The sequence below is a fragment of the Aethina tumida genome, chromosome 4, assembly GCF_024364675.1.
Source record: "Aethina tumida isolate Nest 87 chromosome 4, icAetTumi1.1, whole genome shotgun sequence".
NCBI lineage: Eukaryota > Metazoa > Arthropoda > Insecta > Coleoptera > Nitidulidae > Aethina > Aethina tumida.
The window spans coordinates 22294676-22320228 of record NC_065438.1 but is presented as its reverse complement, the minus strand read 5'-3'; the positions used below and the strand labels follow the sequence as shown (position 1 = coordinate 22320228).

The 25553-nt window shown below is 39.1% G+C and overlaps 4 protein-coding genes across 5 annotated transcripts; 1 reads left to right on the top strand and 3 right to left on the bottom strand.

The window, feature by feature from the left end:
* Window positions 1-1818: 1818 nt before the first annotated feature.
* Window positions 1819-14216, bottom strand: LOC109602330 (adenylate cyclase type 9). 2 transcript variants are annotated; one of them, XM_049966698.1, is made up of 11 exons: window positions 12340-14216; window positions 9419-9766; window positions 7241-7653; window positions 6574-7179; window positions 6300-6509; window positions 5750-6243; window positions 5390-5652; window positions 5097-5337; window positions 3701-5030; window positions 3342-3644; window positions 1819-3289 (listed from the first exon to the last, which is right to left on the bottom strand). In XM_049966698.1, the coding sequence occupies exons 2-11, from the start codon at window positions 9679-9681 to the stop codon at window positions 3054-3056; spliced, it is 4359 nt and encodes a 1452-aa protein (XP_049822655.1). In that variant the 5' UTR covers window positions 9682-9766; window positions 12340-14216; the 3' UTR covers window positions 1819-3053. The 2 variants fall into 2 exon arrangements, with proteins under 2 accessions (XP_049822655.1, XP_049822656.1); XM_049966699.1 differs by lacking the exon at window positions 9419-9766.
* Window positions 14217-15259: 1043 nt separating this feature from the next.
* Window positions 15260-18498, bottom strand: LOC109602331 (uncharacterized). Its single transcript, XM_020018681.2, has 4 exons — window positions 18353-18498; window positions 15917-18079; window positions 15816-15863; window positions 15260-15761 (listed from the first exon to the last, which is right to left on the bottom strand). Exons 2-4 carry the CDS (start codon window positions 18031-18033, stop codon window positions 15383-15385), a joined length of 2544 nt encoding a protein of 847 aa, XP_019874240.2. The 5' UTR covers window positions 18034-18079; window positions 18353-18498; the 3' UTR covers window positions 15260-15382.
* Window positions 18499-18757: 259 nt separating this feature from the next.
* LOC109602318 (golgin subfamily A member 2) lies at window positions 18758-22089 on the top strand. Its single transcript, XM_049966700.1, has 3 exons — window positions 18758-18946; window positions 19104-20924; window positions 20981-22089. Exons 1-3 carry the CDS (start codon window positions 18899-18901, stop codon window positions 21980-21982), a joined length of 2871 nt encoding a protein of 956 aa, XP_049822657.1. The 5' UTR covers window positions 18758-18898; the 3' UTR covers window positions 21983-22089.
* Window positions 22090-23069: 980 nt separating this feature from the next.
* LOC109602335 (diacylglycerol O-acyltransferase 1) lies at window positions 23070-25553 on the bottom strand. Its single transcript, XM_020018685.2, has 8 exons — window positions 25167-25553; window positions 24926-25054; window positions 24778-24872; window positions 24671-24723; window positions 24510-24615; window positions 24308-24454; window positions 23938-24257; window positions 23070-23877 (listed from the first exon to the last, which is right to left on the bottom strand). Exons 1-8 carry the CDS (start codon window positions 25271-25273, stop codon window positions 23371-23373), a joined length of 1464 nt encoding a protein of 487 aa, XP_019874244.1. The 5' UTR covers window positions 25274-25553; the 3' UTR covers window positions 23070-23370.

Sequence of the window (25553 nt, the reverse complement as noted above, 5' to 3'; positions counted from 1 at the left end):
TAAGTCAGTAAGTTTTCGTATGGTTGAAGTTTAAAAATGTGATCAACTGGTATTTCTTATGGCATTTCGTATAAGACGTCCACATTGTATATGATTCACTTAAACACAATATAAAATTGAGATTTATTTGTTATATTATATTCTGGAAAAAAAACAAGAGTGGAATAATATTTGGTCGCCTGTTACAAAGTGCAAAATTCAAGTGGCAGTATAAAATTGTTTACTAGAGCTTTTTAGGCGTGAGCTTAGACAAATTTGTTTGTTTAAATGTTATAAAACAACACCGAGGTAACACATAACGTTTTAACTCAGTAAGTTTTGGTATGGTGGAGCTTTAAAAATTTTCTTAACTGGTATTTTTTATGGCATTTTGTATAAGACGTCCACATTGTATATGAATATTGTTAAGCACAATAGAAAATAGAGATCTATTTATTATATTATATTCTGGCGTAAAAAAACAAGAGAGGAACAATATTTGGAAGCTTGTTACAAAGAGCAAAGTTCAAGTGACAGTATAACATTATTTACTAGAGCTTTTTAGGCGTGAGCTTGGACAAATTTGTTTGTTTAAATGTTATAAAACAACACTAAGGCAGCACAAAACATTTTAAGTCAGTAATTTTTGGTATGGTCGAGGTATAAAAATGTGCCCAACTAGAATTTTTTAATGGCACTTCGTATAAGACGTCTACATTGATATGAATACAGTTAAGCACAATATAAAAGTGAGATCTATTTATTATATTATATTCTAGCGTAAAAAAACAATATTTGGTCGCCTGTTACAAAGAACGAAGTTCAAGTGGCAGTATAAAATTGTTTAATAGAGCTTGGACAAATTTGTTCATTCAAATGTTGTAAAACAACACCGAATTTCTAACAATCAATAGCGTATGTTGGGTAATACGTCACCCAATGATTAATTAGGAAGTGTTACATAACAGCACAAGTTAGTTTGATTTATCAAGAAATTAATCCCATCGGCCGCTCGTCGCCTACGGCTATGCGCACCCGGTCCCGGCCGCTGCACCGCGATCACATGTCAGGGCTCGAGGGGCGTCAGCCGTTCGCCGAAAGTGCCACGTCCCCGCCACTCCCCACCGCAACGGAACGCATTGACCCAGTTCGCGATGGGCCATCCTAATCCGTCGTTGCATTTCCCAGACCCGAACCCACCCGTTCCCGGCCTCTTTCGTGCCGTGCAACAAGCGTTGTGTGCCGTTGCGAAATATCCCGCCCTTCCCGCCACGCACCGACGGACCGACGTTCCGACGACGACGGATAGTACGTAATTGACGGTTGAGGGACAGGCAAGTTTCCAGTTGCACCTGGAACGCGGGATTAGATCGGATGTTTTGGGTCCGTGTTGTGGGGCTGGTCGTTGACGCGGGGGTGTGTTGAACGGTTACGCCCACCGCCTTTGAAACGCACCTTTTGTGCCTTGACGAAAATTGCACACAGTTCATGGCGGTGCATCAACTGGAGGAGATCTCGAATAAATGTTTTTTGCGTGCTGGGTTTACTTTGATAACCGGTTGTACGCGTTCTAAAATATTTATAATATTTCAAATGTGGGTGAATTCTGAACACGTTATTGTGGTTGCATATTATTAAAATAGAAAATATTAATATTATACTACTACTTAATGTTATTCACTTCAATTTTGAAGCTAATTTTGTTTATCCAGTTAATTCTTCTCTATCCTTTAATTCTATTTAAACATTTTTTAGCCCCGCTGGTTTTATTAATTATTAAAAGATCTTTACTTTAGTGTTAAATAAAACTTTCGAAACAAGTACAGAAAACAACTCAGGTCATTTAGTCACAGCATGTATTTATTTCAAATAGAAGAGGTTACATCAGGTTATTACAATAAATACATTTACAAGGGTGCCGAAAAAAATAATGGAAACATAAAGCGATAATAAATAATCCACAAGGCACTTGAATTATTCTCTATTAGCGCGACCCGATCAAATAAATATATACAAAAGTTACAGTAGTGACATCCATCATTAAATACATATATACAAATAATAAATGCATCTTCGGGGCGACTGTTCATGAGTAAAGAAATGCAAAGTTTGTTCATTGTTATTGCGACGAAAACTACCTGAATATCACAACGGACAGTCACCCTTACATCAACATAAATATCTTTTGTTAGGGTATACATTTTATTAATTTAGGAACAGTAATTTATTTTAAATTAAAGCTGCCCGGATTCAATCTCATATTTGTTCATTATAACAAAATAATTATTGCACTAATCTATAAGGTGAAGTTTTATAGGCCAAAGTAACGTTCGTTAATCATTAGTTCAGCGTATTAAATTGAAAAAGTTGCGTATAAAATAGTTGTATAGTTCCAATTTGTTTTCCTGTCTATTAACTTGTACTATACAAAAAAGTACAAGCTATATTACAAGTAAATAGCACAGTCAAACGGTATATAAATCGTACAAACTACAATTTGATTCACCTATTAATAATACATCAGTAAAATTGAGTTCGTTACAGTAAAAAGGTTTAAAAATGTTGTACAAGTTCAGAAAGGCGAGTTCAGAATTGTCCCCATTCAACTTTGCATTCACTTTTGGATAAAAAAACAAGAGAGGAACAATGTTTGGTCGTCTGTTACAAAGCGCAAAGTTCAAGGGACAGTATAAAATTGTTTGAAAGAGCTTTTTAGGCGTGAGCTTGGACAAATTTGTTCAAATGTTACAAAACAACACCCAGGGTAGCACATAACGTTTTAAGTCATTAAGTTTTGGTACGGTTGAGGTTTAAAAATGTGCCCACCTGGTGTTGCTTTATGGCATTTCGGACCAGACGCCCGCATTGTATATGAATACAACTATGTACAATATAAAATTGAGATCTATTTATAATATTATGTTCTCGCGTACAAATAAATATCAAATAATAATATAAATATATCAAAACCATTGTTTTAAAAACCTTGTGTTTCATTGTTCTTACAAAGAAGGTTCAGTATAATGTTTTTATCACAGTTAATAATTTAATTGTTTCAATATTTACAAAAGTGCTTAAGTTTCGGGCACACATAGAAAGTCAGACGTTCGTCTGCGCTTCAACAAATAACAATTCATATTATCCTTGCCCTTCACGTAAACCGGGCCCCTCGACTCGAACTCGTACCGCTTGTCCAGGTACTCCAAACACCTTTCGCCCACCTGGATCCTCCCGTTCACCCCCGTCGAGTCCATACGGGACGCAATGTTCACGCTGTCGCCCCAAATGTCATAGTACAGCTTGGTGTTACCTAAAAAAATTAATTGTAACTTATCCCACAAGGTTGCGAAATAATGACTGACCTATGACGGCGGCCGTGACGTCCCCAATGTTGTAGCCAACCCTCAAAATCAGGTTGAACTCCAGTAAATCCTCGTTGAAGCGGTTGACGACGTTCTGCAGCTCCAAGGCGAACTCCATTAGTTCGTACAGGTGTTCGTTTTTGTCTCGTTGCATGCGACGGTGTTCTGGGTTTAGGCCGGATGCCGCCATGAAGGTGCTGCCTATCGTTTTGATCTTTTCCACGCTTTGGAACTCCTTGCGGTCCAATAGTTCGTCGAAGTCTGCTATCAGTTCGTTCAGGACTCTCAGAAACTCAATTCCACCTAAAACGTTAAAATATTGAAGGCGTTTTGTTAAATAACATTAAAGGGTTGGTTACCTTCGAAGGTTTCGTCGTAGAGGTCGTTGAAGTTGACAATACTGGCGAATATTATGGCGATGTCCTTGAAGTTTTCGGAATATTTGGCGTCCTTTTTGAGTTTCTCGGCCACGTGTTCGGGCACTATGTTGTAAATCAAGTAGTCCGCCTGGTTTTTCAGCGACTCCACGTTGATCTTGTCCTTGTTGGACACGTAGTTCGCGTGGAACGACAGGCGGTAGCCGATTTCCAGCTCCCTGTTCAGCCAGATGACCAAAACCAGCAGCAAAAATATGTTGATGTACATGTCCGGAAGATACGTCTGTGTATAAGTATAATCGTTCGTTATGGTGACGGTGATAGTTTTGTTGGAGTCCCTGGTGTTCCTTTGTTTGGCTATTTCGTTGTCAGTCACAACCGGAATGGGTTCTTCGACTAGCAAAGTGTCGTTCATGAAACTTAAATCTATGGTGTCCTCTTCGACACTTCGCTTTGGCCGACTATTGTTACTTGGTGTTGTAAAATTCGATGTGTCAAACGTATGATTGACTTGCGCAAGCCCAGTGACGGGCAAGTCGGTCGCCACCGTGAAGTGGTTGCAGATCAGCGCCACCAAAACGACGCAGCAAACGATCGCAACGAAATTCTTCACCCAACAATTAACCTGAGTGAAATTACAGAAGTGCACGAGCGACAGGAACAGCACGTAGCTGTACAAGTGCAAATGTTCATACGTAAACTTGTCGTACCCGTAGTTGATCAACGTGAACGACATTGGCAACGTCACCAACACGGTGCCGTACAGGTTCCATCTGAAAAAACTGGTGGTAAATGCGGCGACTTCTCCCTGCGAGATCACCCTGCGCAAACACAGGAATATGCCCAAACCCTGCAAACAGACCAGCACGACCAGACCGACGATCCAACCGGTCGTCGTCCCGTACAACGCCAGCAACTCGAACGTGACACAAATGAACACTATGGTGCTCACGAACACGTCCAAGTACGTGTTGTATTTGGAGTCGGAGAGCGTGTCGTTCTCCTGTATCGAGTGCACGTGTGCCCTATAACTCTCCTCCATCGCCCTGTCCTTGAAGAACAAGGTGATTTGCGATAGTGGTGGTTTTATGAAGTAATTGGACTGCGACTTGCTGTTGTCCTGCACGCATTTGATCAGCTGACGGTCGCTTTGCTTCCGCAAGTTTTTTATGCAATGCCCGTTCTTGAACACCTGTTCGTGCTTGCCCAGCGAGCTGTTGGGTCCGATGGGAGAGTTGACGGTGCTCTGGGACGACGTGTAGTAGCCGGAGACGCGATGCTGGAGCAAATCCGAGTTCAGAGTCGAATCCGGCTGTAATATAAAAATAATTTAATATAAATAATGTTCAAATAACTCATAAAATATTATGGTACTAACTTGTTGGATGCTGCTCCGCCTCGAATTACTCCTGATCCCCGAATCCTTACGACTATTGCCGATTGAGTTGTCGTCCAGTATTGCATTACTGGACATTTTGGAGGAGATATCCAAGGAACGCTTGGGGAGTGGGCGATTGAAACTGAAGTTGCAAGCCCCGAGAACAACGGTGGCGCTTCGCGCCCTTTCTGTAGGTTCGAAGCTACCGTCGAACTGACTGGGCGACCTTCCACGTCTTGACCTACAACCATTAAATAAGTAAAATGCATTTAATTAAAGATTTAAGGTAGTACCGATTGCTGTTTGCACGATTCAAATATGCAAAATCGTTGTTTGTGGGTCGCCCATATTGTGACCTATAGCTGCCGACACGTATGAAGTCACTGGCGACACCAGGGCTATAATCGGAGAGCCCCAACATATCGCTACGCGACTGGCTAATATACGACTTGATGTCGATGTTGGCAGACTGGTCTTCGCCTTCGGACTGGTCCGGGACGCTGATCACGCTCTCCTTCTTCTTCGCATTGTGGCCAGACTCGATGATGGTTGGCACCTGAAAATTACCTTGGTTCCGTCAATGGCTAGACACTTTTATATAGTTTTAATGTAGCAACTCTCTACAGTTTTCCAAACAGTTAAAACCAACTTACTTGCTGATATCCACCGTCCGCAATAACCACGTCGGTCTCGCCCTCATTCCTCTGCTCCGAGGTCTTTCTTATGAATCTGGGAATCTTCCAGTTCTTCTTTTTAACTGAGTATTTGCCGTTACTCACGTTCTTCCTGCCGTTCACACCGACCACAGCCTCCGAGCCCTCCTGTCCACCCTCGATCTCCGTGTCTAAAATGCTAGGCAGACTGCTGGCCTTAATCTTGCAGGCTCCGGGCGACAACAGGTTAGGGTCGTGGTTCACGTCGAGGTGTTTCGAGTAGGTGGCGCTCGTGTCGCAGGACAAGACTCGAGGGCGTGTCTGGGGAGACATGGACGCGTGCGCGTTCGGCGTCAACGAACGCACATCGGTAGGCGTCGGCACGTACAACTGGAGTGAGTTGGTGTACTTCTGACGGCCTTCGGCGCGAAAGCTGCCGCTGTAGCTGGGCGTGCGGTCGCTCTTTCTGCCCAAAATAAAATAAGTTTGTAAACCTACAACAACAATTCAGTTAATATTTTGTTTGAGTGATTAGGGAACGGTGTAGTACCGAAAACTGGTTCCGCATCCTCGGTCAAGTACTGATCGTCCAGGAATTTTAAGGTTTTCTCGGAGATGTGCACCATTCCCGGCTTTCCTGTGCTCTCCATTCTGTTAGCCAAGGTGACGTCGTTGCTCCACACGTCGAATTTGAACCTCCTCGTTCCGACGATGCCGAACAATACTTTTCCTGTGTGGATTCCCACCCTCATATTTATACCTGCAATGCGCAGTTAAAACACGTCCAATTAATTGTCCTTTCCATCTTTGATTTGGTGACTTACCTTGATTCTTTTCATTGTCGTATTCTTTAATGGCTTCAACCATGTGGAGGCCCATTTCTACACAATTTTTGGCGTGATCCTTGTTATCGTCTGGACACCCACTTATGCAATAATAACAATCACCCAACGTGGAGATTTTTTCACAGTTGTTCTGCTTGCAAATCAAATCGAATCTTTGGAATAAATTGTTCAAAATGTCCACCAACTCCTCCGCACTCTTGTTACTCGACATTTTGGTGAAGCCACAAATGTCCGCAAACAGTATACTAACATTGTCCTTTATGGACATATTGAACGGCCTAAACAAGGATTTTATGTCGTTCCCTGTGTCCTGCGAGCTTCTGCGTCTGGCATCTAGCTTGTCGTTGCTGTCGTTGTCGCGGATCAATCGTTCGACGATGCTCTTAGGTATCAAACTGTGGATCATGTTCTCCTTCAATTTTTTCTCCAGCTCCAGCTGTCGACGTACCAGCAGGGACACGCCCACTCGCATGAAGGTGCTGCGCATGCGGACATTCGACATCAGAAATATATGCAGGCCTATCAGATGCAACGCCAAATGCGTCAGCGCTTTGATCACCACTATTTGCAAAGCATTATACTCTCCTGAAACCAACCAACCCATTATTACTTTTAACTCCCAGGGAACCATTAATTAAAAAATTACCTTCCGAGGGCCCTTTACCGAATTTAGCCGAGGCGATTTCGAAGGTCACGGAAAAAACAGCGCCCAGTCCGATGCACACGTACAACTTCAGCGGTAACAATGCGTAAACCAGGACCAGGACCTGGACGCAAACTGCGAAGTAACCCGAGGGCATCCGCCCCGCCTCCAACTGGGCCACGCTCAAAAACACCAGACTCAGCGAGGCCAAAACCAGGGCGGCGAACACCGAAACGTCCGGCACGTGGCGGTGGTACTTTTTCGTGAACGTGAACGCCACCAAGGTCAGGATGCAGACCATCGTCAGTGCCAGCAAGTACGTAATGTAGAACGGGGTTTTCGTGTACACGAAACCGCATACCAGGAAGTACAGGAACCATGCCAGCGTCACCATGAACATGTACACAAGGGCGTACCTAAAAGATTATTATTAATGTGTTATTATTAATTTTAGGGGTGGCCGACTAGACAAGGTCCTTATATATAAATAAAAATATGTTGATTCATCCAACTTATCTATTAGAAGTTAGTGGAGAATGGAAAAACGTATTGATTTGAAATTTGTATAGAAGTTATAGCTTGACTATTTTCTATTTTTTTAACAAAATTTAATTTCCGGGTTTCGCCGGAAGTGGCATCAGCTTTGTTATTTTCAATGGGACATCTTGTATATTTTTGAATTTTAAGATTCTATATTTAATTACACATAAATGGTTACACACCATGTTCAAATTTTATACGGGGCGTTCGGTATATAACTTTGTTATTTTCAATAGTACATATTTTTATTTTATTTTTATTACATTTTTAAATGCTAAATTTAATTGCAAATATAATGACTATACCATGTCCTATATCCAAACTCAATAGTTTTTGAGTTATTAATTTTTTTTTTCCAAAAAAATATGACAGACTGATGGTCTAACTAAAATGTCTGTATATCCATCAATTTTGATACTGAAAAGTCCATTTTTGGCACACACGTTAATCAAGTACCATCCTATAAAGAGCCATTATTAGTAGTTCCAAATTTTATACAGAGTGTTCGTCATTTACATATATTTTTGTATATCTTTAAACATCAATAACTTTGTTATTTTCAATAGAACACCCTGTATATTTTAATATTTGTAAATGCTAAATTTAATTGCAAATAAAATGGCTATACCATGTCCTATATCCAAACTCAATAATTTTTGAGTTATTAATTTTTTTTTCAAAAAAATATTACAGACTGATTAGTCTAACTAAAATGCTTGTACATCCACTAATTTTGATACTAGAAAATCCATTTTTGGCATACACGAACACCGAGAACCATCTTATAAGGTGTCATTCTTAATACTCCCAAATTTTATATAGAACTTCGTTATTTACATTTAATTTTGTACATCATAAATTTGACAAAATCTCTGTCAAAAATCGTTTTATCTGCATGGAAAGGTTTTTAATATTCAATTTAATTATTCTAAAATATACAAAGTTATTGATGTTTAAAGATGTACAAAATTAAACGTAAATGACGAACACCCTGTATAAAATTTGGAAGTACTAATAATGGCTCTATATAGAAAGGTTCTTGATTAACATGTATGCCAAAAATGAACTTTCCTGCATCACAATTGATGGCTTTAAAGACAATTTAGTTAGACCATCAATCTGTTGAAATTTTTGGAAAAAAATTAATTACTTAAAAACTTTTAAATATAGGACATAGTAGTATATCCATTTTATTTACAATTAAGTGTAGAATCTAAAAAATGTAGTGTCCTATTGAAAATAATAAATTTATTGATATTTTAATATATACAAAATTAAAAGTAAATAATAAACATAATTAAATGAATGACTCAATAGATAAAAGCTTATTCAATCATATCATGAATCAAAAATTAGTTTTTCTGCTATCTAATATCTATCCAATTAGTAGTTTCAGAGATATGACACTATTTGGCCACTCAGTACAACTAGCAACAAAATTCTATAATTAGGCCGGCTTGTAAAACGCCAGTAATCCAAAAGTAAACAGAGTTGCTTATTATTGTCTGTAACAAACACTTTGGTACTAAATTAAACCAGTCAAACGACACAACCTGTTCACCAACAAAACACCATTCATCGATACAAATACAAACACACCAACCAGATAAGCATCCATTCATCATTTGAATAAAAGCTCACCTGAACTTGTACCGTATGTGCGGATTCGAGCTTGCACGGAACTGCTCCTCGAGCACCTCCGAATCGAACGTGGGATCCCACCAGCTTCGTTTCGACGCCCGTTCGAACGGCACCGGCATGTAGCCGCTCCAACATCCGCCGCCGCCATCGTCCTGCAGACCGGTCAGCGCCCACGTCTGCAGGTTCGGCTCGAGGGCGGCCAGCTGCACGTTCTCCTCCTCGTTCAGGTAGTCGGACGGTGTGCTGTCGCCGACGCGTTCCATCTCAATTCTTTCTTTCAGTCGGTCATTCTATCATTCTTGACGGACGCGTCACGTGTCCCGTGTCGCAAGCCTTATCTCCTTAACTCTTGAACAAACAGATAGCGTAGATAAATGATGTGAAGGAGCCAAGTACCTAGATATGGGTGGGGGTATGTACTACCGAACCGAAACTACGGTGCCGGACTCCCGTTCGCATATTAAAAGCGTTTAAAAACCGATAATGTAAACGGATCGGGCTCGAAATGTTAAGATTTGTTTATGCTGGCCACCGTAAAACTGAACTGCTTTGAAGTGCTGTCGTAAATCAACGCCGAAAAACATCTCTCTGCTCTGGCCGACTGGCTACAACATAAATTATGTAGACGATGGTTATTTTATTGATAATTTTTGTTGGATTAGGGAATTATTGTACTATTTTTAGCTCCGTTGCACATTTCTTTTATCAGCCAGTAATGTTATACAACCCAAAATTGTGTCTAATATATTTACTATCATATTTTAAACTGTTTTTATGGTTCTTTTATTTTCAAACTGCATTTTTTTAGGTAATGAACATTGGAAGCATTTAAGATAATCTCAGCTATTGCTGTCTACAGAGTGATTCAAGTAACTTATTCATTAGAAATTTATGGAGAAAGGAATGAGGTATTGATTTCATATTTTTATAGCAATTATAACTTGATTTGAGCTGATGTTCTAATTTTTTTAACAAAATTTCTTTTATGGTTTTGCCGGAAGTGGCAGCAACTTTGTTATTTTCAACCCTGTATATTTTAATTTGTTTCCAAAAATTTTTACATATTGATGGTCTAACTAAAATGTCTGTAAAGCCACCAATTTTAATGCTGGAAAGTTCATTTTTGACATACTCGTTAACCAAGGACCATCCTATAAGTAGCCATTATTAGTACACCCAAATTGTATACAGAGTGTTCGTTATTTAAGTTTAATTGCATCTAAAATCAGTAATAACATTTTTATTTATTAATTTTATTAAATAATAAAACAACGTTTTGATTGGTTTAAGCATTCTCTAAGCATACAATGAAAATGTACATACATGGTGTTTTATTGAAAATAACAGTTTTTGAATTAAAAGTAAATAACAAACACCCTGTATAAAATTTGGAATTACTAATAATGACTACTTATAAGATGGTCCTTGGTTAACGTATATGCTAAAAATGAACTTCCCAGTATCAAACTTGGTGGCTTTACAGACATTTTAGTTAGATCAATCTGCCAAAATTTTTGGAATAAAATTAATAACTCAAAAACTATCGAGTTTGTATATAGAACATGGTATAGCCATTTTATTCGTGATTAAATTTAGAATTTAGAAATATAAAAATATATAGATTGTACTATTGAAAATAACAAAGTTATTGATGTTTATAGAGGTACAAAATTAAACGTAAAAAACGAAGACCCTGTATAAATTCTTTTTTAACATCTTAGTTAGGCCATTAATATGTCAAAATTTTTGAAAAAAAATTAATAACTCAAAAACTATGAGGTTTGGGTACAGAATATATCAATTTTCTTTGAAATTATATGTAGAATTTAAAAATACAAAAATATACAGGGTGTTCCATTGAAAATAACAAAGTTGTTGCCATTTCCGGAAAAACAGGAAACGAAATTTTGTTCAAATTAAATTAGAAAAGTAGTTCAAATCAAGTTATAATTGTTATAAAAATTTCAAATCAACACCTTTTCCGTTATATATAAACTTCTAATAAGTAAGTAGTAAGTGAATCACCCTGTATTTACAAATATTTATGTTATATTTCATACATATTTTATTAAACCAAACATTCTTAAAATAGGTAAGTTTAATTAAAATAAATAAATATTATCGCAATTTTATTTTAACTTTGTAATAAACATTCAATATCCCATATATTATTTTATTAATAGAAATTGTTTTTACAACTATTTCATTCCCAAATTAGAATTTTTAGATTGATAATGAACATTGGAAATTTTCAAGATAACCAACTATATATTTTATAGCTCAGTTTTAACTGATTTTAACTAGTTTATTGTCTATTTTTAAATATTTATGTTATATTTTTTACATAATTTATTGCTACTAAATATTCCTAGTCTGATTAAAATTAATAAAAATTACCATAAATTTAATTTTAATGATGAAATAAATATGCAACGGGCAATATTTTAATTTATTTATTGGTTCAATGTTGTAAAATAAATTTTCAAAATTACTGCAATGTGGGTTGCATAATTGGAACATTTTGACAATTTGAAGATTAAGTTTTTTAAATGATTAAGGATTAATGAAACGTTCCAGTTGCATTTGATCCTAAGGGTTTTTGAAACCACAAAATGACATAAAAATAACAAGTAGGTAAATAGTGGCAAGTAAACGTTGTGTTTTGTTATTATCACCTGTTACAACAAATATTAAATATGACGTTTAGAACTGTCAAACAACTTTGACATTAATCCGCGACGATTAACAGAAGTGCAAAATCAAAATAAGCCCCCCAGTAATTCACAACGACACCATCCGAACAACAACACCCCAACGGCAACAGAAAACATGCCAACGTCCAACAGAAAAACACAACAGGAACAACCTGTCGCAACCGCAGGAATTGTGCAAGAGCATCACTTTAACGGAAAACCACGTACCAGTGAAATATTCCACAGAATCACATAGCGCACGGCACACGTACCCCAATGCAGCACCCCAAACACAACCGGACGTGAACCGACGAAATCGACCCGTGCACACGACGAACAAACATTCCCGTCCAACCGTCGCGACTTCAGTGGAGCGACACGGTCGAAAGTGCGGCGCGTCGCATGTTCCGCCCGTGAAACCACTCGTATTGTATGTGTGTGTGTAAAAAAAACAACTCAACCTATATCGAATCAAATGTGATTGACATTTGACAGATGATCTGGCCTCCCCACTCCGCGACCACGCACTCGGATCGCCGGCATTGACCGCACACGAATCGCACAAGGCAGAAGGACCCGTGCTGAAATTGTTTCCTGAAACAATGCAAATATTTACGGTCCATTTCAATATTAAATGGGCGTGTGTGTGTATGATTGATAAGCCCTTATCGTGGACCGATGCATACGCTAAATTGATTAAAATGAATGGGATGATGTTCAGATAAACAACCTGATTTGTTTGTTGTTCGGCTTATCGGTTAATAATGTGGAGTAGTTTGGGTAAATAATGCGGATTCCGCCGGTGGTCTTATCGGGTGCGAAATGCTCTCTGTTTCAAGTGACACGGAATGTGTAAAACGTCGCGTGGAATGTGCTCGTCGGCTTCCACAACACGCGCGATTCAAATAACTTAATTAACTGTTTGTTTATGTGTGTTATTGACTTCGGTCCTTAACTACTTTGTTTTTCTATGATTAATGACCAATTTGTATTCATTAAATCGGTACACAATCATTGCACTCACTTCCTGGCAGCTTGTGTGGAAGTAAATTGCATATTTTGGTTGCTGGACCGAGTCTTGGTGTCCTAATACCAGACATAATGCATTGTGTTACAACAAATATATAATAAAAGGAAGTTTGAAACCTCAGTGTATGAGGTAGAGCGCTAATATATTGGAAAACCGACCGTTAAACTATCAATAACAATTTTACATTAAATTTCAATGAATATTTTGTGTGCAGTCTTTCCAGAGGCACTTTTAAATGTCCCTCTTCGCGCCAATTCATTTCATAAGTAAATCTTGAATATTTGTATTTGGTTCCAACATTCGCGCATGCGCATGAAAGTCTTGCTATTGTTTCAATAGTAGGGAAGCCGAGGCGTGCCTCTAACCAATGAAAACTCCAAATACCGACACAAACGAAGTTCCCGAACATTACCGATTCTTCAATTTCAAAAAACTACTTGATCATAAATGTGATACCTAATTTGAATACTTTAACAAATATGGGACCAAAAACTGGGAATTTACTGTATCTTGGTGCGATAAATTTGATTGTCTAACGAAAAGTAAAATATGAATGTTTTTTATTTTCTTTACAAGAAATTGAATGTTGTTTATTTTATACGTCTATTAAATATATAAAAAGTAAAGTAAATTTAAAATACCAACCATGTAGAGCATAAAAACTGGCATCTGACAAAAAAGGGTAAATTAATATAAATATTTTTTTTACTCCGGAATCCCAAATCCCGCTGCCAATAAGTCCCAACCAATAAAACAGGCCACATCATCACTTGTCACTGATCAAAATCCAATTTTCTCAGTTCAAGGAACTAAAGGACCAGCGAAAACAGAATGTCGCCTCGCAAAAGACGCCCGAGAATGGGACCCCGACGAACTGTATGACGAGTTCCATTCACAGTGTGGAGGAACCACCCCCAACTGCCACACTGCCCAACTATTTCAGTGCTTCTATGCCTGAGCCGGCTCCTTTCTTTGATAACTTGACTAGGACACAGCCAACTATTTTGATGGTCAGGACAGGGGCGCGAACTTCTTTGATCAGCCACAGAAGGAACTTATACCAGATTCACTGACTTTGGATTATCCGGAGGTGCAACATAATCTTTTCAATCACACAACACACGCGGCGGCGGTTAGTGAGAAAGATGCACAAGAACTGGTTAGTTACATGCAACAGCCTACCAGTGAAGTTACAGACACATTCAAGGAGGAAACTCTAAATAAACCTGACTTTCAGGGACATACCAACATTGAAAGCCTAAGACAGCTTTCAGACCAGATGGCTGAGTTGATTGACTCCAACTCTGAACATGCTGTTTCAACTTCAATTACCGACTTGGAGAAGAGGAATTTGGAGTTGGCGTCGTTGTACGAACAGGAGAAAATCAAAACGGAATAGTTGTAGTCCAGTTTAAGAGATGTGCAGAACAAAAACAAGGATCTGGAGGAGTAGCTCAAGCAGAAAGACCTGAGCACTGACATACTAGCCACACAACAATTTAGCAGGCTCAAAGATGAATTGCAAAGTCAGATACAAATTAATGGCATGTTGATTGCGGAGAAAACCGAACTGGCAACAAGCTTGGCCCAGTTGGAGCTGAACCACAAGCATAAAACCGTCGAGTGCGAGGACTACAGGCGAGACTGAAGATTTCCAAGTCCTCAATCGCCAATTTGCAAAGGGAGTTCCACAATTTAAAGGCGGAGAGGTCGATAGTCTGGGCAAGGAACAGTTGGATCAGTACGAAAAACTCGGGATAGAATACACGAAGCTGAAGGAGTGAGTACATTGAGGAAATACATCAGGATTTGCAGGAATCAAGGGTAAAGCTGAAACAAACTGGGGAGGAAAACGTCAATCTAATGCACCAAGTGCAAGAAGTTAACAGCAAATTGTACTTGGCCAACATCAAAGTACAGCAACTTGCCGATTTACCAAGGGAGATCCACAATTTAAAGGCGGAGAGGTCGAAGATCAATAGTCTGAGTAGGATAAGGGTGCAAACATTTTTGATCACCCACAGAATGACCCAACACCAGATTCCCTAACTCTGGTTTATCCTGAGGTGTAACATAATCTTGTCAATCACAATATCTAATCTATAAATCATAGATGAGTTCCTTCTCATATTATTTATTTGACTAATACCAAGTAACATAAAAGTACATTGGATCACAACATATGGAAAATAAATATTTAAACATTTTAATATATTCAAATCACTGGAACAGTAAAAATATTCAAGCACATTGCGGATTATCCTCAATGTGCTTAGTGTACATGACCTTGTACCTAAACTCTATGCCGCATTTGCAGGTGATGGTCCAGTGGACATTCTTCAAATGCCTAACAAAATTCTTTCTGTTTACGATCATGGAGCACAAATGGCAGCGAGTCCTGTCTGTGTCGCCGTCCACCTTCTGTCCGAAGGAAGCGTGCATGGTCTCCTTGTGTTCGATCATTTTCTCTTCGGTTTTAGTGTAGAAGTAACAGTCCGGACAGAACATCAGGTCCTCATTCTTGTGCTTCAGAGCAACATGCTCGGTGAGGAAGCGTTCCTTTTTGTATCTTTTGCTGCAGAAGTCGCAACAGAAGCTGCCCATCGCTTCGGACTGTAGCCTGCAATAAAATATTTTACATTCTCAAGTGTATTAGTAACAGTCACTTGCTTACTTTTCGAGTTCAGTTGGCGTAGGTTTGTCTCCGGTCTTACTGGAGGTACTGTTAACAAACAACTTTAATAACTAAGGCAACACATTATTAATAAAAGTTACCTCGCAAGTGCTGGATTGAGAACACTTGGATTGGGGGACGTGTTCCCTTTGCTCCTGAGGCGTTTGGCGCTCGTGTCGCTGTCGTTGCCACTATCGTTATCGGTCATTTTCCTTTTTGAGCCGCTCCTCAATTTTATCTGTTCATTGTCCGTTTTCGGCGCCAGAAGTTCGCTGATATTTCTCACCTTAATACTGCCGTATCCCATATTCGGAGTCTTCTTTTCCTTGTCCTTATCATCCGACTTTTTATCACCTTCTTCTTTATCACATTCTTTGTTATCTTCAGATTTTACCGTATCATCCGATTCCTTATCACCTTTTTCCTTATTATCAACTTCTCTGCCTTGTTTGGAGGCATTTAAAGAGGCCTGCAAAGTCTTGGAGCATCTCACCACCATCAAGGTCTTACCGGAACTCCTTAGTTTTACCGGGTACAGTTTCAAATTCCCTTCCGGCGTTTGCGTTTCCTTGTCGAACTCTACGCTGTTGCGAGGCGTCGAGCTTGGAGATTTCTTCTTTCGATTACCCATCGAACTTCCAATTCTAGCACCGTCCTGTTCCAATTTAGTATCTAAGTCCGGATCCAACTGTTGTTGTTTGCCGATTATCTCCTTCACTACTTTGTTGCTATCGACGCTTTTTTGTTTTGTGGCCAACTCAGGGGTACCTTGTTGTAGGGTGTCATATGCGTTTAACACAACCTTTGGGTCGCCAATGTTCTGGCACATTACAACAGGATTTAGAGTTTTAAATGGCAAGTCCACTTGTGTGAAAGCTTCCTTTGGTTTTTTTGTTGCTTGTGGCACTTTTTTGTCCACCTTTGGTTCCGTTTCATTTTTATTTTTTTCTTTACTCGGGGTTTCCTTTACTAAGGTGGTTTTCAAGCCGTTGACGCTTTTTAACACAAAATTATTGGCATTTTTGGCGACGGTAACTAATAGCTTCTTTGGTTCTTTTGAACCACTGCTGGTAACAGTTTTCTTCTCAGCCACTTTATCATTGTTAGCGACTGTTTTGTTAATCATTTGCTTGTCCACTTTGGGGGTGACCACACCTGAGTCTATACTGGCACGTTTCTCAGTTCCTTCCTTTTCCTGTGCAGCTTCAAAGCTTTTGATGAGACTAACTGATGTCACTCTTTCCTTCTTTTTGTCACTATCCGCACATTCCTCGGCGCATCTCTTGAGCGCCTCCCTAAGTCCCCCACTCTTGCTAGGAGTGGAGTCACCATCAGCCAACACATAGCTCACCATACTGTGACTGCCCTTCCTTGCTGACTGATCCTCAACCACTTGGAATGTCTTTTGTGAGTCACCAACTTTGATTGAGACTAAACTGTTAAGACCAGATTTTGGTGTTGCAGGAGTCTCAGGTTGATCTTTTTTAGTGATGCTTTTGCAAATAAGCTTATTTTTTGACGTCACGTGTTTGGGAGGATGTGCCACTCGTTTCAAAAGTATCTTTTTACCATCTGCATTTACGGCAACATGTGTTTTATCTTCACTTATGGAAGGACTTGCCACCTTGTTTTTATTTGCAATTAAAACTTTTTTAATTACAAGTGGACTAACTTTTTTTGGTGTATTTGAGGATACATCATTGTTACCAGCATTGAGGACCATAGTGGTTTTATTAGCATTAATAGTCTTTACATTATATTGTTTGTCAATGGAAGCTTGCTTTGCTTCTTTGTTTACCTGTTGAACAGGCGTTTTAGTCGAGTTAATCATATCACTTATAATATTTGTTACAGTCGCCTTATTTTTATTAAAAATGGAATTTGTATTAGCAGTTGTTGGTGCATGTTGAGTCCCCTGTGTTTTATCAACCAATGCACTACTCCCAATGGGGGCTTGGGAACTTTTCCCATTGTTATCAGTCTTTTTATTTACGCTTTTAGTCAACACTGAACCTTGAGATGTATTATTTTCTTGTGACAAACTGTCTCTCAACACTGGTGACGGGCAACGGGTATTTTCCGTCGACTTGAGGAGGTCGAGCAGTTCATCCATTTCCTTCTCATCATCACAGATGACAATAGCTCCATGTTCATCGACATTGTCGATCCTCAACTCCAGGGACTGTAAGTGGCTATTAGTACGGCTTATTATGTCCATTTTTGTTTATTTTGTAAATGTTTACAAAACGAACATTTTTAGTGATCTGCAACACAATTTCGTTGGCTTATAACAATTCTTATATGCGTAGTTAAGCTATCAAATATATTTTTAATATATTCAATACTTAAATAAATAAATGGAAGCCCGAACATCAACATAACCTCAAATTATACATACAATTTAAAAACGAATTAATTAATTATGGCTTTTGCGTATTTGACAGACGCCAATTGTAAGAAAATTAGGTTAATTTATATATGAATTTTGAAAATGTTATAGAAGGACCATGGTTAAATTAACCACACATATTTGTTACCTTGTTTCATAGCCAAAGAATGATTAGTCTTCATCATCTGCACTTATTATTGTAACATATCAACCTTTATGTTTTTATAGAAAACATATTAACGCATATATTTACGCACTTGTCAATTTTATATTATGGAGGGATGAGAAGTACAGCATAAAACTGAGTTAAGGGTAGGGATAAAAATAAGATGATAAGTTTTTGCTTATTTATACTATTCTTTAAATAATACACAGTTTACGAATATGCAAAATATTCAAACTTTTGATATGATAATGTTATGGTAACAATTGTTTTTAGGAGGAAACATATTTCGTAATAAAAATAACGTAATTTGGGTTGCCTAAGTGATTGAGGTAATTTATAACCTTTTAAATAGTTTGCACTTTTAAAATTTGATTAGGTCAATGTCAACAAAAAAATTTTCCACTTTCACTGATGACACAAGTTTAGACCACCACATACATGGCTACAACACAACACGCGGAAAAAAATCAATCATAATTTAAACATTACAGCATTGCTCAGTTGGTGACAGTGATCAAAACACAAAATATGGCAGATACGTCAAAAGCACAAAAACTGGCATCTGGCAAAAAAAGGGTAAATTAATACAAGTATTTTTTTATTCAGCCCACTAAATTAACCCGAAACAGCTCCCGCGATTGATCGGCAATCCCAAAACCCGCTGCCAATAAGTCCCAACCAACAAAACAGGCCACATCATCACCTGTCACTAATCAAAATTCAATTTTCTCAGTTCAAGGAACTAAAGGACCAGCGAAAACAGAATGCCGCCTCGCAAAAGACGCCCGAGAACGGGACCCCGGCGAACAGTATGGCCAGCTCCACCCACAGTGTGGAGGAACCACCCCCAACTGCCACACTGCCCAACTACTTCAGTGCTTCTGTGCCTGAGCCAGCTGCTTTTTTCGATAATTTAACTAGTACACAGCCTTCATACTCTTATGAACCAAATGGGGCCTTCACAAACACTCCAGCCAACTATTTTGATGGTCAGGACAGGGGTGAGAACTTCTTTGATCAGCCACAGAATGAACCTACACCAGACTCACTGACTTTGGATTATCCAGAGGTGCAACATAATCTTTTCAATCACACAACACACGCGGCGGCGGTTAGCGACAAAGATGCACAAGAACTGGTTAGTTACATGCAACAGACTCCCAGTGAAGTTACAGACACATTCAAGGAGGAAACTCTCAATAAACCTGACATTCAGGGACATTCCAACATTGAAAGCCTAAGACAGCTTTCAGACCAGATGGCTGAGTTGATTGACTCCAACTCTGAATATGCTGTTTCAACTTCAATTACCGACTTGGAGAAGAGGAATTTGGAGTTGGCGGCGTTGTACGAACAGGAGAAAATCAAAACGGAACAGCTGTCGTCCAGTTTAAGAGATGTGCAGAACAAAAACAAGGATCTGGAGGAGCAGCTCAAGCAGAAAGACCTGAGCACTGACATACTAGCCACACAACAATTTAGCAGGCTCAAGGATGAGTTGCAGAGTCAGATACAAATTAATGGCATGTTGATTGCGGAGAAAACCGAACTGGCGACAAGCCTGACCCAATTGGAGCTGAATCACAAGCAAAAAACTGTCGAATGCGAGGAACTACAGGCGAGACTGAAGACTTCCAGGTCCTCAGTCGCCGATTTGCAAAGGGAGATCCACAATTTAAAGGCGGAGAGGTCGAAGATCGATAGTCTGGGCAAGGAACAGTTGGATCAGTACGAAAAACTCGGGATAGAATACAAGAAACTGAAGGAGTACAATGAGGAAATACATCAGGATTTGCAGGAAGCAAGAGAAAAACTGAAACAAACTGGGGAGGAAAACGTCAATTTGATGCACCAGGTGCAAGAAGTTAACAGCAAATTGTCCTTGGCCAACATCAAAATACAGCAACTAACCACAGGTGAGAGTCATCAGGTGGAAGCGCAAATTGAGCAGTTGACAGGCGAGAAGTTCGCCTTAGAAAAGCAAGTTTCCAGCCTTAATCAGATGTTGAAGACGTTGCAAAAGGAGAGGGATGAATCAAGTCAGCAATACCAACAGTATGCTGAACAATTAAATGGACAGGTCTACAGTTTGTCCAACACAATAGAACAGCTCAACAAAGAGAAGGAAAATCTGATAATTCAGGACCAGAACAGGGTCAAACACTTGGGCGAACTCGAAAGACAGTTGCAGAATTTGCAGAACGAGCACGTGGACTTCGCCAGTCAGAAATCGGGTAGCGACACGAACCTGAAGAACGACTACGAGGCGACGAAGGAGCTGCTGGTGCAGGTGCAAATCGATAAGACGAACCTGGAGGAAAGCTACACGAAAGTGGCGAACGAAAAGGAGATGCTGCTCAAGGAGCTGGCGGCGAAGAACGAGTCCCTGTCGCAGCTGGAGAGCATGGTGGAACAGCTGCGCGGCAACCAGCCGGATAGCGTAAAGTTGCTGGCGACAATGGAGAGCGACAAGGTCGCGGCTGCTCGCGCAGTCGCACAAAACAAGGAGCTCAAACAACAAATGGAGGGGATGAATGAGGTGTTCATGAAGCTGGTACAACTTATTTTATACACTTTTCGTATACCTTACTAATAATTATTGTTTTACAGAACAACGACAAGGTGGAGCTAACGGAGAAGCTGGCGGTGGAAAAGAAGAGCAACAAGGAACTGTTTGACAAGCTTCAAAAAACGGAAATCACGCTGCAAACTCTGGCGGACGCGATAGAAATAAAGGATCGTGAACTGTCGAGTTTGCGTGACAGTTCAGAAACGCTGAGCAAACAGATGCTCCATCAGGAACAGTTGAACGACAGACTCCGTCACTACGAAGCCAAAGATCACTGTTCACACGCTTTGGAAACCGAATTGCAAGACGCCAAAAGTGTGATAGCCCGTTTGACGAACGAATTGAACGAGTTGAAGAACGGCCAGACGGTTAACAGCAACGGCCTAAGTCACGAAGATGAACACTTGAAGGACAAGTTGGCTCAACTACAGCTGCGAAACGAAGAGTTGGAGAGGAAAGTGCATGAGGGCGGCAAAATCGATGTTATTGACTCGATATCGAATAAGGATAAAAACGATAACGACGAGCTGGATAAGGAGGTTGCAATGAAATACCTGGAGGATAAGTTCACGCGGACAATGCAGGACATTGCCGAGTTGCAGGACGAAAAACAAAGGTTGGAGCATTTGGTTCTGCAGCTGCAAAGCGAAACTGAAACTATCGGCGAGTACGTCGCCTTGTATCAACATCAGAGGATGGTTCTTAAGCAGAGGGCTCTGGAAAAGGATCAACAGTTGAAGCAGCTGGCTTGCGACAGGGAGCAGATGAAGGAAAAGCTGCAGAAGCTCAACAGACTCATACACAAAATCACCAACAAGGAGAGTTTGAATGTTAACAATATTAATCTGCAGGAAGGACAGACAGAAAAGGATTTGCAGGTTGACAATGAAGAAAAACACCACAATGTGGTGGTGAAGGAAGGGGAAACGGCTAAAGAAATAATCGAATTGTTGGGCGAGATTGAGACCAGCAATTTGGTACAACCCACCAATGAGGACTTCCATCATTGTCCCTGGTGTTCAGGGAAATTGATTACTGTTTAAGGATTATGTATTTTCGAACTGTATTGTTGTGATTATGTTATTTTATTGGAAATATTGTAAATATTGCTTACATAAATTTATATAAGAGATTTTAAATAAAAATATTACAGTCTTTTATTTATTTATACCTAAATTTACATTTTGAATGTTTTACAGTTAATATTATGTATGCACATAACAATTACAAAATACTTTTAGATAAAAACCTTAAAAAACAATGGGAAGTGACTAATTATTATCAGTTAAAACAAATATTTATAGGCTTAAAAATATGATTTTGACCTTATAATATTTCATAAAATATTGCAGCTGCAAAGCTATACTAAGACTATCGTCAACTGTGGTTTTACATCAACATCAAAGAGTAGTTCGTAAACAAAGAGTGTTTCAAATGACAAATGAAGTTACAAACTAACAAGGAACAGGAAAGGCTTCAGGCTCAAAATGACCAATAAGGAGAATCTTGAACGTTGATTTACAGGAAAAAATGTATCTGTAAGTTGATAATGAAGAAAAGCACTACAATGTGTTGGTGAAGAAAGGAGAAACGGCCAAGCCGTTATATTTTATAGCTTAAAACTAATAATTTGGAACAACCCACCAATGAAGACTTCCACCATTGTCCCTGGTGTTCAGGGAAATTGATTACCATTTCAGGACTATGTATATTTGAACTGTACTCTTGTGATTAAGTTATTTTATTGGAAATATTATAAATAGTTCCATAATTTTATATGTGGTTTTATATAAAAATATTGCAGTCCTTTGTTTACTTAAACCTTTACTTTGCATCTTGCATGTTCGCAGTTAATTTATGCACATAACAACTACAAAATACTTTTAAATAAAGACGTCAATAAACAAGGGAAAATGAATGTTCTAAAATATGATTAATGATCATAGATTAGAACGAATATTGCCAGATAATTAAATATCTGATTTTGACCTTAGTATGGTACATAAAATTGTATTACTAGTCATACACTAGATTAACCTTAATATTTAGTCTGAAACATATGATTATAAGTACTAAAAAACATTGACATTATTCTCGGTACTGAAGGCCAACGTGTGTCAATAAAACATCAATGATAAGAAACAATTTATTCAACAATTAAATTATGACTTAACACTGGCACAAAAATATAAACTTAATGATATAAACCATAATGGTTTTTTAATTGCAAGCAACTTATTGTAATATCTTGTAAAAATATCTCTCTATGTATAATATAAATATCTATAAAAGTTTGGAGGAAAATAATATATAATATATATAATATAACTACAAATAAAATATGAATGCAATAAAAAACTATACAAACAAGGTATATTTGATCTTTGGAAGAAAAATATTGCATTGTCATGTATAAATATTTGTAATCACTTCAAACGTGACTGTAATCCTCTATCAGCGATTTACCGAAATGATCAACAACATAATCATGATAGTACATCATAATTGCCAAAGGTTGACCGATAATGAGCGAAGCCCAAACCACGATATTACCAAACCTGGGCCCGTACTGCTTCTCCACGTATTTCGAAACGTTGGACAGAGGAATTTGAGCCATCATCCCCGCAAACGCCCAGATCTTGTACGTCTTCAGGGGCACGCTCACCATGTACTCGTGGAAGAAGGCACTGATGAAGAACACTGTGGTGGCGGCGATGTTCCTGCTGTAGCCCATGTCGACCAGGGGTATGTATAAGTGGCGGACCGCCCACCTGTGGACCGGCAGGTTCCAGTTACGCCAGAACAGGTCGATATTGTTGGAGTTCCACCAGTCGTTGTAGAAGCTGCGGTCGGCGAAGTGGAGGATCTCACCCACTAGGTTCAGCCACGAGTGGAACAGGATGTAGAACATGCACAGCCAGGCCAAGTGGTTCGGCATCTACTTGTAAAAATCATAATTAATTCACTTGTAAAAGATTAACTGATTGTAGACTCTTACCGCCAGCTTCAGTAGCCTTTCTGTGGCCTTAGTTACATCCATGTTACTGAAAGGTATTAAGGAGTTTTTGACCGAAGGAATCATATACTGTTGTATGACACACAGTATTAATTGGATGCCGAGGACAACTTCGATGATTCGTTTCATCAAGAATCGTTTTCGTATCCTTTCAGTGCGTGGGAAGTTCAATTCATAACACAGAGTTGGGGCACACAAGTAGTAATACAAATCTTTTATTGTTAAATTATCTGGGTAACTAACCAGCTCCTTTTCCTTTTCTTTTGATTCGTTTCTCGACTGTTTTTCCCCTTCAGTCTCACCTAAATTACACTCACTTAATATAATAAATAAATAGGGTTTAGGTACGTACTTTGTAAATTGCTGTAGGACAAAGAGGACCTCCTTAAGTTGTTCTTTTGTTGTTGTCTGGCTTTCCGGCACCACAAATTCACTTGCACATAAGACCACAGCTTGAGGAATAACACACTGTACAATGTTGTCACTAATGAGGCTCCAACTGTAAGGACCACACAATTAGTTTAAGGTTTATGGTATTTAAATGTGGGTCTGACCTAAGCTAAATCCATCTTTTACATGGATCACCACCATGGGCAAAATTATTAAGGCAAGCAAGTTTACTACGTGAACCAACATTCCTGCTCCTTGAGGAATGATTTCCTAAATACAATTTGGTTTATTAGTTTTAGTTTTTATGGAGGAAATTGATACATACCACTGAAAGGCCTTTCTCCACCAAAATACAGAATATAATTGGTACATTTGAGTCTAAAATAAATTTATTTGAAACTATTGAATATTATTGGACATTCAGGGACTTACATAAAATTAGTACTAAGGACGGATGTTCAGTTCCAGATTCATCTTGACCTGTAAGTATGTAAAACCATTGGATTGGGTCCACCCTGATGCCATACCTAAAATTTTATCCAATAAGACTTCAAACTGGATTCAAATTTAGGAAACCTACTTGATGAAGTTCTCTAATAACAGTCTTAATCCTCCTATGCTCAACAAAAGGAAGCCCCAATTCACAAACCCGGTGAAATTGTCGAACCCCGACGTCCACGAAAACAGCGAGTCCCTCGGATGGTGGCATCTAAAAATTTATAGGCATAAATCTAAATTTAACACTTGTTGATTCGTTGTTGTTGATTTTTGGACCCGGGACGTTTTAAGGTTAAAACAAAAAGGTGGTAATCGACACGTACGGCTTGTCCGGCTGTTTCCTCCGCACCTTCTTCTCGACCGCCTGGATCTCCTCCGCTCGGGTCACACTTTGTGCGCGTTTCCTCAGTCCCTCGTGTTCACCGGTCATTTTTCCCTTCAGACGAAACAACGTATCGCCGAGCCTCCTTACATGTGTTACGCGACGCCTCGTTTCACTAATAATGGTGCGATATCGTTACATTATCGGGCGATCAGTCATCGAGCACCTTCAATGGAATTATGCATTTTTCGGTGACGAGAAGGGGGGCGAAATTGCGTGTCGCATGTGTGTCGGAGTGAGCGCGACAATTTCGTCTACGTTGGAACATGGAAAAAACGCGTTTTACGGGGACGCGTGTGTCGTAATTTGTACGTTATTGTAGTTGGTC